This window comes from Telopea speciosissima, chromosome 8 (genome assembly GCF_018873765.1).
Source record: "Telopea speciosissima isolate NSW1024214 ecotype Mountain lineage chromosome 8, Tspe_v1, whole genome shotgun sequence".
In the NCBI taxonomy this organism is placed as follows: domain Eukaryota; kingdom Viridiplantae; phylum Streptophyta; class Magnoliopsida; order Proteales; family Proteaceae; genus Telopea; species Telopea speciosissima.
Genome location: NC_057923.1, coordinates 44,296,695 through 44,310,119, shown reverse-complemented (window position 1 = coordinate 44,310,119; position 13,425 = coordinate 44,296,695). Strand labels below are relative to the sequence as shown.

At 40.4% G+C, this 13,425-nt stretch overlaps 1 protein-coding gene across 1 annotated transcript in view; it reads right to left on the bottom strand.

The window, feature by feature from the left end:
- Positions 1 to 13,425, bottom strand: part of LOC122671346 (probable manganese-transporting ATPase PDR2) — a 110,771-nt gene that overhangs the window by 84,758 nt on the left and 12,588 nt on the right. The window contains exon 4 of the mRNA XM_043868506.1: positions 3,578 to 3,783. Within this exon, the coding sequence (XP_043724441.1) occupies positions 3,578 to 3,783 (206 nt within the window). The remainder of the gene's footprint in view (positions 1 to 3,577; positions 3,784 to 13,425) is intronic.

Here is a 13,425-nt window from a genome sequence, read left to right as displayed (position 1 = left end):
CAAAAACATGACTAGGATCAAGACTTAGAGCAGGAATACGTGCCGATTGTGAAGGGTTGGTGGTGGTGGTCTCTTTGTACCAAAGGCCGTCCAAAGGAAAATCAATTCCCCGAGTGTAAGTCTGCACATTAGTCTTTACATTATTCTCCCCCTGCACTTGTTGTTGTTGCTCAATCTAGCCCACTTCTTGTTCCTGACTTGTAACTCCATCTTCTAGTTCAACAGAGACATCCTCTATAGTCGGTATCTCAATGTCCAGAGGCGCAATCAGCGGGACCTCTTCACCACTTAGAATCTCCCCCTGCAGAGGTACCGGCTGTTTAAAGTAAGCCTCAAACTCCCGGAAGATGGCATCCATAGTGACAAACACCTTGCGTGTAGGAGGATGATAGCATCTATACCCTTTCTGGGTAGCTGAGTAACCCAAAAAAACACACCGCAGTCCTTTGGGATCAAACTTGCCGTGTACATGGTGATTCCTGGCAAACACGACACAGCCAAAGACCTCTGGAGGCATAACAAAAGTGGATTTTCCAACCAATATGTCCAAGGGACAGTGGCCACCTAAGACTCGAGAGGGAAGCCGATTGATAAGATAGGTGGCTGTAAGGACAACATCACCCCAGAAGCGTGGAGGAACAGCCATAGTAAACATAAGAGAACGAGCAACCTCCAAGAGATGTTTGTTCTTGCGTTCAACCACTCCATTCTGAGCAGGAGTGTCAACACAAGAAGTCTAGTGTATGATTCCATGGCTGTCCAAATAGGATCCATAATCTGAGCGGAGAATCTTCATATTGGGATCGAACTGGGTCTAGACCATTTTATGGAATAGAGTGAAACAAGTGAAGACATCACTTTTACTATGCATCAAACAAATCCAAGTTGTCCGGCTAAAACAGTCAATGAAAGTGACAAACCATCTAAATCCAGAAGTACAAATACATCGAGCAGGGCCCCACACATCAGAATGTATCAAACCAAAAGGCACATTGCTTCTATTATCAGAAATAGGAAAAATATTTTTAGTTTGCTTTGCCAAAGTGCAATCATCACAAGAAATATTATGTTTATTACACCGTTTCACTAGACTAGGAAATAAAGCAGATAAAACTCTCATAGGAGGATGGCCCAAACGACGATGCCCATTATTCAACTCAAACAGTGCAGAATCAAAATCAGAAGATGCCGGTTAAGATGTCAAAGCTGCCCGGGAACTGTCAAGCACGTATAGGCCACCAACCACTTTACCACATGCAATCGTACTGTCTGTTGCCAAGTCCTGAAACAAATAATAGGTTGGAAAAAAGGTTACTTTGCAGTTTAAATCCTTAGTTAGGCTACTAATGGAAAGCAAATTAGTAATAAACTTTGGAACATGTAAGACAGAGGAAAGGCTAAGAGAGGAAGTGCATTGGATAGATCCCTTCCCCGAGATAGGAGAAATTGACCCATCAGCAACACGAACTTTGTTATGATCAGAAAGAGGAAAATATTTGGAAAAAACAAATGAAGAAACTGTCATATGGTCGGTTGCCGCTGAGTCAATTACCCAAGAATCGGGCAGGACCGAGATGCAGTTCCCACCAAATGAAATACCTGTGGAAGAAGATGAATTTGAGTTGGTGGGCAGAGACAAAGCTGAGGCAGCCATGGAAGGAGATATTGATGCCGAAGAAGATGTGTCCACCGATTCACCATATCCCGAAGATTTTGCAATTCAGCCACAACTTGGGAAAGAGATTGATCAGGCTGTTCGTCAGAAGTTGCCTGATGAGCATGGGTGTTACTAGTCCGATTGGAACCACCCTTCCCACGCCCGTGAGTATTTGCAGGGCGACCATGAAGCTTCCAACTGCGGTCTTTGGTATGCCACTCCTTCCCACAGTGATCGCATTTAATAGCAGAGCGATCACCAGATGTCCAATCAATACTAGCAAACCGGGAAGAATTTCCTCAGGAAGCCTGTGAACCAAAGATAAGAGCTGATCGTTCCTGAGTAATAGGATAAACCATGGCTGTACACCTACTGTCCTCAGCCGAGAGAATCGCATAGACCTGCTCTAGAGATGGAAGTGGGTCGCGATTCAAAATATTGGCACTAATCTGATCAAACTCAATATTGAGGCCCGCCAAAAAATCAAAAACACATAAGCCATCCTCCCACTTACGGAAGGTCGTGGAATCAACATCGCAGGTGGTGGTGAATGTGCCCAAAAAGTCCAACTGCTGCCACATAGTACACAAGGTATTGTAATACTGAGACAGAGACAACTCCAACTGCTTGGTAGAGTGAATTTTCTGACAAAGCTCATAACATTGGGCAGCATTCCCAACCTTGAGAATAGGTGTCCTTGGGCTGTTTTCCAAATCTTCGTAGCTAAACCAAGAAGGAGATAGCGCCCCGCAATATCTTGGTCCATAGAATTAACCAGATATGACATAACCAAGAAATTGAAATTCATCCATCGATCCTGTGCAGAACCAGTCTCTTCAGGCCTAACCTGAGTATCCGTGATGTAGCCAGAGAGGCCACGGGAACCAATCGCAAATAAACAGGAGCGAGACCATAACAAATAATTACCACCATTCAACTTGATGGGATTCACTGGAAACGGAATGAAGTCACGTTACGACGAACCATCAGAACCAGATGAGGCAGAATTGATCTCAGAGTTGTCAGGTATGATGACTGGTAAAAAACATAAATAAATCCCCCAAAAAAAATTTAGAACATAAGGAGTGAAGGTGAAAAACCCTCGGTGGGAGTCAAATCACCACCAAGGGTGGGTAATAAATCTCGGCAAGGAGGGAAAAAGCCTCTCGCGAGAGGAAAAAGAGAGGACGAGAGGCCTGCGGGCTGGAGGGGGTGGCAGAAGGTGGTGGAGAGGCTGGCGGTGGTGGTGGAGGGGCTGTCAAGGCCTGGCGGAGGTGGCGGGGGTGGAGGAGGTGGCGGTGGAGGGCCTGACGGAAGGTGGAAGAGGGCCTGCTGCTTGCGGTGTTGGCTGGCCTTTGGGCAGAATCACGATGGAGAAGAGAGACAAGAGAAAAAAAAAAAAAAAAAGAAAAAAACTCAATTCCCATATCCCCGAAATATTTTTGGCTCTGATACCAAGTAGAATTCCGTGAATACTGGCTTGAGTCAGAGAGACTACAGCCATCTTTATTTATAATAAAGAGAAGAACATTCTGGAATGAGTACAAGTACAGAAATACCCTTGTGACTATTCTACCCCTGAACCCATATTACAACCCGAAATTTCAAACCTTGGGGTACAGTACTGTTGCTGTAACCACACAATTGGCCTGATTTTAGGTCTAATCCTAGTCCTGTTTCTGCAGCTATTAAGCTACCTATATTGCTGTAAAATCTTAGCTGACAGTCCTACTTGTGGGTTGGGAATATCACTTACTGTTTAGTGAGTCTAACCCTATTAGAAGAAAAGCACTACTAATCAACATCATACAAATAAATCCTTAGAGCATTAAGTTAGATTAATCTAGCACATCAACCCATGATCAATAATTGACTGGTCCAGCCATTAAAATGTCAACAAACAGTCGAAAGAGTACATACACATTGCGTCCCCACTTCTCAGTGGCAATAGCCACTTTAGGTTCTGACCCATGGCCTGTACTTTTGAGATAGTATCTAAATGTTTCTTTTGCAGGGTAAGGAAGCTTCCTAAAGGTCTCCCTTTCCTTTGAAAAAATGAAACGTTGCTTTCTGAAATCAAAGTAAATTTCTTCTGCATCCAACGGAAGTGATGCCGAACCTGCTGACTGTGCAAGAGAAGAATAACTCATCCAGCAGAGAGACAAATTGATTACCAGTATCATCAAATGAAACATAAAAGCAAAAATCATTAACAATTTGTTGAACATAGAAACTACAACTTCTCCAAGATAGAAACTTAAACTGACAAAACAGGACAAGAATAATATATGAAAATTCATGTCTGTGCACCAATTCTATAAAATACTGTACAATAACTAAATGTATTATGATAAAAACAAGAAGAATAAAAATTACAAGGGGGGGAAAGAGAAGGAAAAGCAAGAATGGCATTAAATAATTGGCATAGCCTATATATACACACTAATATGACCTATTCCACACAATCATCAGTATTAGAACACATATAATTCAAGTAGAAAAACCATGGTTCGAGAACTCGGCTTCGGTATTGGTCTCGCCAATCTCGATCTGTTGTGAAGGGAAAACCCAACTTTGGTGGACTTTTTTAGCAAATCTCACCTCTAAGTGAAGATTAAAGCCCGTGGATTCAACATTCAAGCTTCAACATCAAGATTGGGAGTTGGCTTGCTTCCCAAGAACACTGTTACATAACTATTCATCTAAAAAATAATTTCTTTCATAGAATCATGATCAATGCTTGTTTGTGATTATGTACTTATTATATGTGATACAATGTGCACCAATCATTTTTTTCATAGAAACATGATCAAAATAGTGAAAAATATCTGTTTTACCTTCAGCCACTCGTTTCAGTAATAGCTACTCTCAAATGGTAGGAATTGTTACACACTTATACTTGTATGTTTAACCTGTGTCTCTTACTTTCTTTCCAAGTTTGTAACAATTATTAACAAACAGTCGAACCATCACCATATATGATTATGAAATATGAATATGATGCTAATGCTTAAATGGTTTATGGTTTGATGTATTATAATTCCTAACGCTTTTTTAAGTTGTTTTACACCTCTATTTTAATTATACGAGTTCTAAATATTGTGTGGCTTAGCCTAGGCTAGACTTCACATATGCCGCAGACTATCAACCTAGGGTCCGAAGTCAAAGTACCATTTTGGGTTTGGGTTTGAGTTTGTAAAAACTAATGTTTCCATTGTGTTTAAAAGGCCTAAAATAGGGTGGATGTCAAGTTTCAAGACCTATCTTGGCCATATGGCCATCGAAACCCACCTTGGAGTTGAGAAGAGAAAAAATGCAAGATCTCACCGAGATCTCAGTATTTCTCGGTTTCGTGGCCTGACAAAACCGAGTTCTAAAACCTTGGAAACCAGGGCAGACACTTATTTATGCCAAAAACCAGTACAGACACTTATTTATGCCTAATATCATTAAAATAAATGAAATAATATTGTTATTTCATTTACTTAAGATATCATTCATAAATAAGTAAATACCCCCTATTTGAATCCATAAAAATAGTTAAAAAATAAAATTCCAAAAGGATAAAAAGTCAACTCCCCGGTTCAAAAACAAAAACTGGATTTTCGACAGTAAGTGCAATTTTCAACTTTTAAATGTTGGGGTTTTCTCAAATCTAAAAATTCCATAAATCTTAGTATGATAAAACATAGCTAAAAACCAAAAGTGCGGTAAAATATTCATTTATTTTTATATGTAAAAAAAAAAATTTCATTCAAAGCGATTTTGACAGCATTCGTGCACACCAAATAAGGTTTGAGCGGAACATAACTCTTAATAAGTGTCCTGTCCTAGTTTCTAGCATAAATAAGTGTCTGTATACCAAAATTTCCCACCGAGATCTCGGTGGTCTTGGTCGAGACAATGCAGTTCTCCTATCTCGCCTATCATCTCATCTCAATATTTCAAAATACCGACATATTACGAGGCGATTTCTTGTTCCATGAGAACAACTTAAATAAGCAATAGGAATGAAAAGACATCAAATTATGAACCATTCATAAATCATACATCTAACATTATTTATTATAGAGAATCAAATATATTTTGAGTCAACATTTAACACTACAAGCCAACAACTACCAAGTACCAAGTCACCCCTATCCCTATATGCTCAGCAGAATATTGAACGAGTGTCAGGCCTTCAAGTTCAAATCTCCTCCAAGGTTGTTGGGCAGCAAATCTCCTCCAAATGTTGTTCTTGAGCATCAAATCCAAGTGTTCCAAGCTTATTTTTGGTAAGATTGGGAGCTGTTTTCTTCACAAAACCAGTCGAGTTTACCCAGAATAGGTCAAAATTTCAACCGACAAAAGTCGAAATATGGTACTCATATAACTGACAGTGTGACATTTTGGCAAGAACCCAAAATTTCGGCAAAGAAAATGCATTCTTCTTATTTCACACCCTATCTTGACCCGACTCGACTCTTGTCGAAAATCGAGACAATTGCCTAGATCTCGCCCCGATATCGCCCGACCTTGAACCATGGTCGTTAAAGAGGTTGTTTTACTCCTTTGATGAATCTTTTTGGTAGTTTTGTACTTCACTCCTTTCATCTCTTATAAAGTCTTATTCTTAGTGATAGAAACTAAGAAAATCAAAAAGAAAAATCATGGGAATATATCCCTTTATCATGCTTTCTTTTAATAATGTCCCCCATAATTAGAAGAAACAGACCAAATGACAAAAGGATGGGAATGGGGATAATGGGATACAAACAGGGCTATTTAGAATCATGTGTTTATTGGACTTTAGTTGAAAATGGTAAATGGGCCTTCATAATTTCTGGTGAGTAGGCCTACTTTGGGGTTTGGTTTAAAGGGTTCCCTCCTCCTCTAATACCATTTTTTTTTTTTTGGGGGTCATTACCCATCATTTTGTTGTTTGGTTATCTAGGACACTTCTAGGAAATATTTCCAGCTCCTTCTTACTTAAATAAATATTTCCATGCATCAAAATTGGATTGAATCATGCAATGCTGATATGGAAATGACTTCGATTATTGGGGAAGATGGCTTCAGGGCTTTAGATTCTGGCTTATTGTCTATTTCGTGACTTTAGATTTGTAAATCGAGAGATATAGGGATGAATACATGGAAGGTATTACCAATAATATGCTTGACCTTCTTAAAATTTTTTAAATTATTTTCATAAAAATATAAAAAGTATTAAGAAAAGAAATTTAAAAAAAAAAAAAAAAGAAAGGCAAAATGCACACAACCAAACTGGAGAGAGGAACTTATCTCTAAAGGGTTCAGCGTGGGACGGGAGCAAGTGGAGGTATAAGATATCTCACCTCCATTTTGCTGATGACACCATTGTGTTTTGTGAGCATGGTTCAAGATTCCGGTTGTTTCGAAACGAAACTGCAAGCGACTCTAAAGGCATGCAATGTTCCAACCAAACTTTCAAGTTTCGGTCGAAATTTCGTACCGTTTCGGTATTTGGTTTCATACTGTCGAAATAGTACGCTCATTTGATTTAAATACCAAATCTTGATCAAGATGCGCCGTTGTTTCAACCCATTTCGACATATTTCGACCGAAACCGGCAAATTCGACTTCAAACCCTTGCTTTTGAGTTTTTTGGCCATTCCACTTGCAAATCTTGGTGGAACAACGTGTTGGAAGCTTCTACAACACATCTAGAGCGAAGATTTGGTGCATTTGAGTTAGATTAAAGATTCATAGTTTGAGGTACACCCTTTTTCCCTAAAGTTAATTTTTGCAAAAAAAAAAAAAACATAGGGGAAATATGTAGTGGTTAAGCTTCAGTGTTTTTATATGTTAGGTATCATAGGTCAATCTACAACTTCACGGAGTTGGATTTAATTTTCTGTTTGTAAATTATTTTCCAATTTGCTGATTTAAAAAAAATGATTTTCTTGCAACAAATTTTTGAAGAAAAAAAAAATAGGGTTAATACTTGGTGGTTAACTATTCACTAATGGAGTAATAGTTTTAATACTTGTACGGATATGATATACTTGTAGTCGTAATTTGTAACTTCTTGACATTTAATAATACTAAATGATTTTTCTCCATCTATAAATTGCAATTACATATTTTAATTGCTTTCATTTACTTTTGTATACTATAGTACTAAATTATGTGTAACATAGGCTATATTTGAGACTATACAGTCAAGGTACACCGTACACTACCAACCCATGGTACAAAATCAAACTAACATTTTGAGTGTGTTTTTTAACAATCTAAAGGTTCCATTCTATTTAGGGATGCCTAATTAGGATCTCCATGAAGTTTCGAGCTAAATATGGCCATTTGACCACCGAAATGATCAAACGAGACCAACAACCGAAATGTGCAGAGTTTCGACCAAAATCCGGTGGTTTCACGAAATATTTCAGTTTCAAAGACTTCTTGAACCTTGTTTGTGAGGCAGAAGAGGAAAACATAAGGGTGCTGGAGGGATTGACAAATGCTTTGAATGGATTTCTGGTTTGAAAGTAAATCTAGAAAAAGCAAGGTTGCAGGAATCATTATAGCGGTAGGGTTACACGGTTAAAAACAGTCGTGCAAAGTTTGACAGTGTACTACATTTCCTTGTTTAAGCCCCTGTTAAGATTTGTAACAAGTTGGAAAAATTGCAATGGGACTTCTTGTGGGAACCAAAAGATAGAAGACATCACCCGGTAAAGTGGAAACAGTATGCCAAGAACAAAAAAATAAGTGGTAGGGCACTGGAAAAAAAGATAAGTATTGTTGGCTAAATCCTAAATAGTTGTGGAGGGTTTCCAGAAAATAAGTCTGACATTGTCATTAAATCGAAATATGGCTTTGGTGAGAATAGATGGGATTCAGGGATCACCAGCAAGTTAAACTTAGCTTGCTGAGTTGGGATTTGGATTAGGGAAGCAAGAGAGAAAAGGAGATGTTGGAGAAGGAAGAAGAAGAAGAAGAGTGTATTTCGGTAGAATGAGTTGTGTGTGAGAGAGAGCTCTCCACACCTATATTACTTCATTAATAGACTTTGAGAATATTACATACACCTCCCTAGGGAGGTAAAAGATATAAAAGGTAAAAAATAGAAACTACACAATAGGGCAACTAGATATAAGACTAGTTCCCAAACTACCCTTATCACATGTGTTCTAACAACTCTAACACTCCCCCCTCAAGCTGGAGAATAAATGGCATGCATTCCCAGCTTGCACAGGAGAGTACCAAACTGAACAGAGGTCAGAGCCTTGGTGAAGATATCCGTTACTTGGTTACCAGTATTCACAAAAGGAGTACAAATGCAGCCTGAGTCTTATCTTTTCCTTGATATCCACTTCAATGTGCTTGGTCCTGTCATGTTGCACTGGATTGTGGGCAATACTGATGGCTGCCTTGTTATCACAGTAGAGTCTCATAGGCAGGGCTGTAAATGGATAACCGAAAATCCGAATTCGATCCGCATTTGTATCCGTTTAGGGGCATCCGTATTCGTTTAGAGATATCTGGAAAAAAATCCGAATAGTCCGATAGAAATCCGAATCCGAATACTTAATTATAAAAAATTAAGTAAATAACGATCTTTGGGGTTTTTGAAGATTCAACAGGTTCTAGAATATGAGGAAAAGAGAATCATGATCTAACACTATGGATTGAGAGTGAATTGTGTCCACTAGGGGGAGGAAGGTTCGAGTTACACAAAGCAGAGGTGTAAACAAATGGCCAAAAATCTGAATTCGATCCACATCCGAATCCATCCGAATCCGTTTAGAGGTATCCGTATGCGACCAGGAAATATCCGAATCCGATTACATCCAATCCGTATCCGAGCCGAATCCGATCCGTTTACAGGCCTACTCATAGGGCCTTCAGTGTCAAATCCCAGTTCCTGAACAAGCCTTTTCAACCATATGAGTTCACACACTCCATGAGCCATAGCTCTAAATTCAGCCTCTACACTGGATCGGGCTACAACATGTTGTGTTTTGCTTCTCCATGTAACCAAATTACTTCCCACAAAGGTACAATAGCCTGAGGTAGATCTCCTGTCTATAATGGATCCAGCCCAATCGGCATCAATGAAGCCTTCCACTCTCAAGTGATTGTGTCTTGCATACAACAATCCTTTTCCTGGAGAAGACTTTAATATCTGAGAATGCGATACACAGCATCCAAGTGGCCACTCTTGGGGCATGCATAAATTGGCTCACCACTCCCACAGCATAAGAGATATCAGGACGTGTCGTAGAGAGGTAAATAAGCTTTCCCACAAGTCTTTGGTACTTTCAGGCATCAACAAGAGAAGGACCACAATCTTCTTCTAGTTTGTGATTCTGCTCAATAGGAGAACTTGCGGGTTTGCAGCCTAACATCCTTGTCTCTGTCAGCAAATCAAGCACAAACTTTCGTTGACATATTTTGATTCCTCTCTTGGTCCTTGATGCTTCAATGCCTAAGAAATATTTCAAGGAACCCAGATCTTTGATTTCAAACTGTTGAGCCAAGTAGATTTTCAGTTTATCTATCTCAGCCATATCATCTCCAATGACTACAATATCATCAACATAGACATTGAGAGCTGTGATGGTACCATTGCCTTGCTTGGTAAAGAGTGTGTGGTCAGCTTAACTCTGGGAATATCCATTCTTTAGCATAGTTGTCACGGCGGCTAGGCGATCCAAGGCGCCGGAGAGGATCCAAAATAACGGCGACACCAATTAGGCAAGCAAGGCGTCCAAGGCGCCCGCCTAGGCGACCAAGGCACCCAAGTCGACCAAGGCACCTAGACGCCTAGGCGACGCCTTGACAACTATGTTCTTCAGAATAGCCTGTCGGAAGCACTCAGACCATGCCTTGGGTGACTGTTTGAGTCCATATAGTGCCTTCTTGAGGAGACACACCTTCCCTTTAGCTGAAGGTATTTTGAAGCCTAGTGGGGTTTTCATGTACACTTCCTCTTCCAAGTCACCATGAAGAAAGGCATTCTTCACATCTAACTGATATAATGGCCAATCTATATTCGCAGCAAATGATAAAAGAACTCTTATAGAGTTATGCTTAGACACTGGAGCAAATGTCTCCTGATAGTCAATCCCATAAACTTGACTGTATCCCTTAGCCACCAATCTTGCTTTGTTTCTCTCAATAGTACCATCAGATTTATACTTGATTGTATAGACCCATCTACATCCAACTGGGACATATCCCTTGGGAATAACCACCAATTGTCAAGTACCATTCTTTTCAAGAGCCATCATCTCCTCAGACATAGCTTGTCTCCACTTTGGGTCAGACATAGCATCAATAATATTCCTGGGAATAGAAGCTGTAGCGAGAACAACAATAAAGGCAAGACTTGTAGGAGAACGAGCATCATAGGAAACAAACTGGGCTATAGGATTAGTACAAGCTCTTTTCCCGTTTCTAACAGCAATAGGAAGGTCTAAATCAGATGGAGGAGAAGGGATATCACCTGATTGAGGAGAATGAATCTCAGGATGTGGATCTGGATCCAAAGAGGACTCTTGGTAGGTCTTCTTTCCTTTATTATGCAAGCCTTCACCTCTCTTGTATTTAATGTGGTAATCCTTCTCCGTACCAGAACCACTGTCAACAATCAAATCTGCATTCACATCCACATCCACAGCTCTGTGCTTTTCAATGTCAAGCAAAAAGGAAGAGATAGGTAGAGGATAATGAAGGACTTCAGTAGCCTGTTCACTTCCACAATTTTTCCCCTGAAGAGGATGCTGAGATGGTGCAAAGAAAGGGACAGACTCAAGAAAAGTGACATCTTTGGAGGTGAGGCACCTGCGAGAAGATGGGTGATAGCACATGTAACCTTTGGTAGTAGAAGAGTACCTAAGAAAGAGACACTTGAGAGCTTTGGGATCAAGTTTAGTACGATGTGATTTGTTAACATGCACATAACAATGAATCATGATTTGTCCCGACTTCTAGCGACTGAGTTGCATTCTTCTAAGCTCCCTCAATGAATCTTGGCATCGTATGGAATACTCGGGGTCTTAATTCCCCTTGTAAACATGCTGCAGTTTGCTCCCTTCTTTGGCATCATCAAGCCACTTTCTGCTGCTTGCTTGAAACCCATGTCAAAGAACCAAACTCATCGAGGATCTACTCCTCCATTGCTCCACACTGGTCCTTCTTATCGAATTTTTCCCACCACCCTGATGGTCGTATATGGGTGTTATGGGACCCCTCTAAAATCAAAATTTCAATGGTCTCCTCCTCAGTCCAATTTATCCACTTAAACTTCTCTGATTGTCTTAACCACTTTTCCTTCTTCTTCACTGTCAGTTATGCTTTCAATTGCCCTATTCTGAGGCAAGCTCTTTGGTCTGATCTCCGCAACCTTGCTGGTCCCATTGGCTCTCTACCTTGGGGTATTGGTGGTGATTTTAACGTCATCAGATTTGGGTTTGAAAAACAGGGAGGAGACCATTTGGGCCCTCAACCTATTTCTGATTTCAATGATTGCATTGAAGATTTGGGCCTGGATGATCTCAGGTGGACAAGTCTCCCCTTCTCCTGGAGCAACAAAAGGGCTGGTACTTCCAAAATTGACTGCAAATTGGATCGGGTTCTGGTGAATGAAACATGGCTGTCCTCCTTCCCTTCACCCTTTGCCAATTTTGACACTCCGGGTATATCTGATCACAACCCCATTCTCTTATCCATTCAATCTTATAACTCTTTTGGTCCAAAGCCTTTTAAATATTTTGACATGTGGTCCTCTCACCCCACTTTCCTGACCACTGTGAAGGATGCTTGGGATGTGCCTGTCCAAGCTTTCCCCTCCCCTCTCCTAGCTTTGGCAAGGAAGCTTAGGAATGTGAAATCTGCCCTCAAAGTTTGGAACACCAGTACCTTTGGAAATGTCTCTCAAAATGTACAGGACTGTAAAGACAAGCTTGCAAACATCCAGCTGCAAATCCAAAGGGACAATCTCAATATCCAATTAGCTGCTGATGAAAAAGCTGCTGGCCTTGAACTAGCCATGCTCCTCAATCAAGAAGAAAATTTCCTGAAACAAAAGTCAAGGATCAAGTGGCTGGAATTAGGGGATTCTAACTCAGCCTATGTTCATCGCTCCTTGAAGTCCAGAACCAATTACAACTCCATTCTTCAGTTGGAAGCTCCAGATGGTTCCCCAGCAACAAATGTGAAAGATATCAAAGATATGGCAGTGAATTACTTCATGAATCTCTTCTCGGGTCATTCAGATGAGGCTGATCAAATCCCTGATAATGTGCTTAACAAATACATCCCTGATGATCTCATTCAGTCTTTCAGTGCGATTCCTAATGAGGATGAAATTATTGCCGCTATTCATTCCATTAAACTGAACCGGGCACCTGGACCTGATGGTTTTAGCATGGGCTTCTTTTTAGCAGCTTGGGACATCATAAAGGAGGATCTCATCAAAGCCATTAGAAGCTTCTTTTTCAACCCCAGCCAAATCTCTGAGGTGAACCATACTTTTCTCTGTCTCATTCCTAAGAACGAGGGTGCTTCTGTGATGACAGACTTCAGGCCCATCTCCCTTTGCAACCTCATCTACAAGTTCATAGCTAAGATCCTTGCTTTTAGGCTCAAGACTGTGGTGGATCTTCTTGTCAGTCAGAATCAGCCCGCCTTCATCCCTGGTAGAAGTATTTCTGACAATATCCTCCTTTGTAATGAGATTGTCCGAGGTTTTGAAAGGAAAAATCACTTCCCTATGGTATTCATCCATTGGATTCACTGCT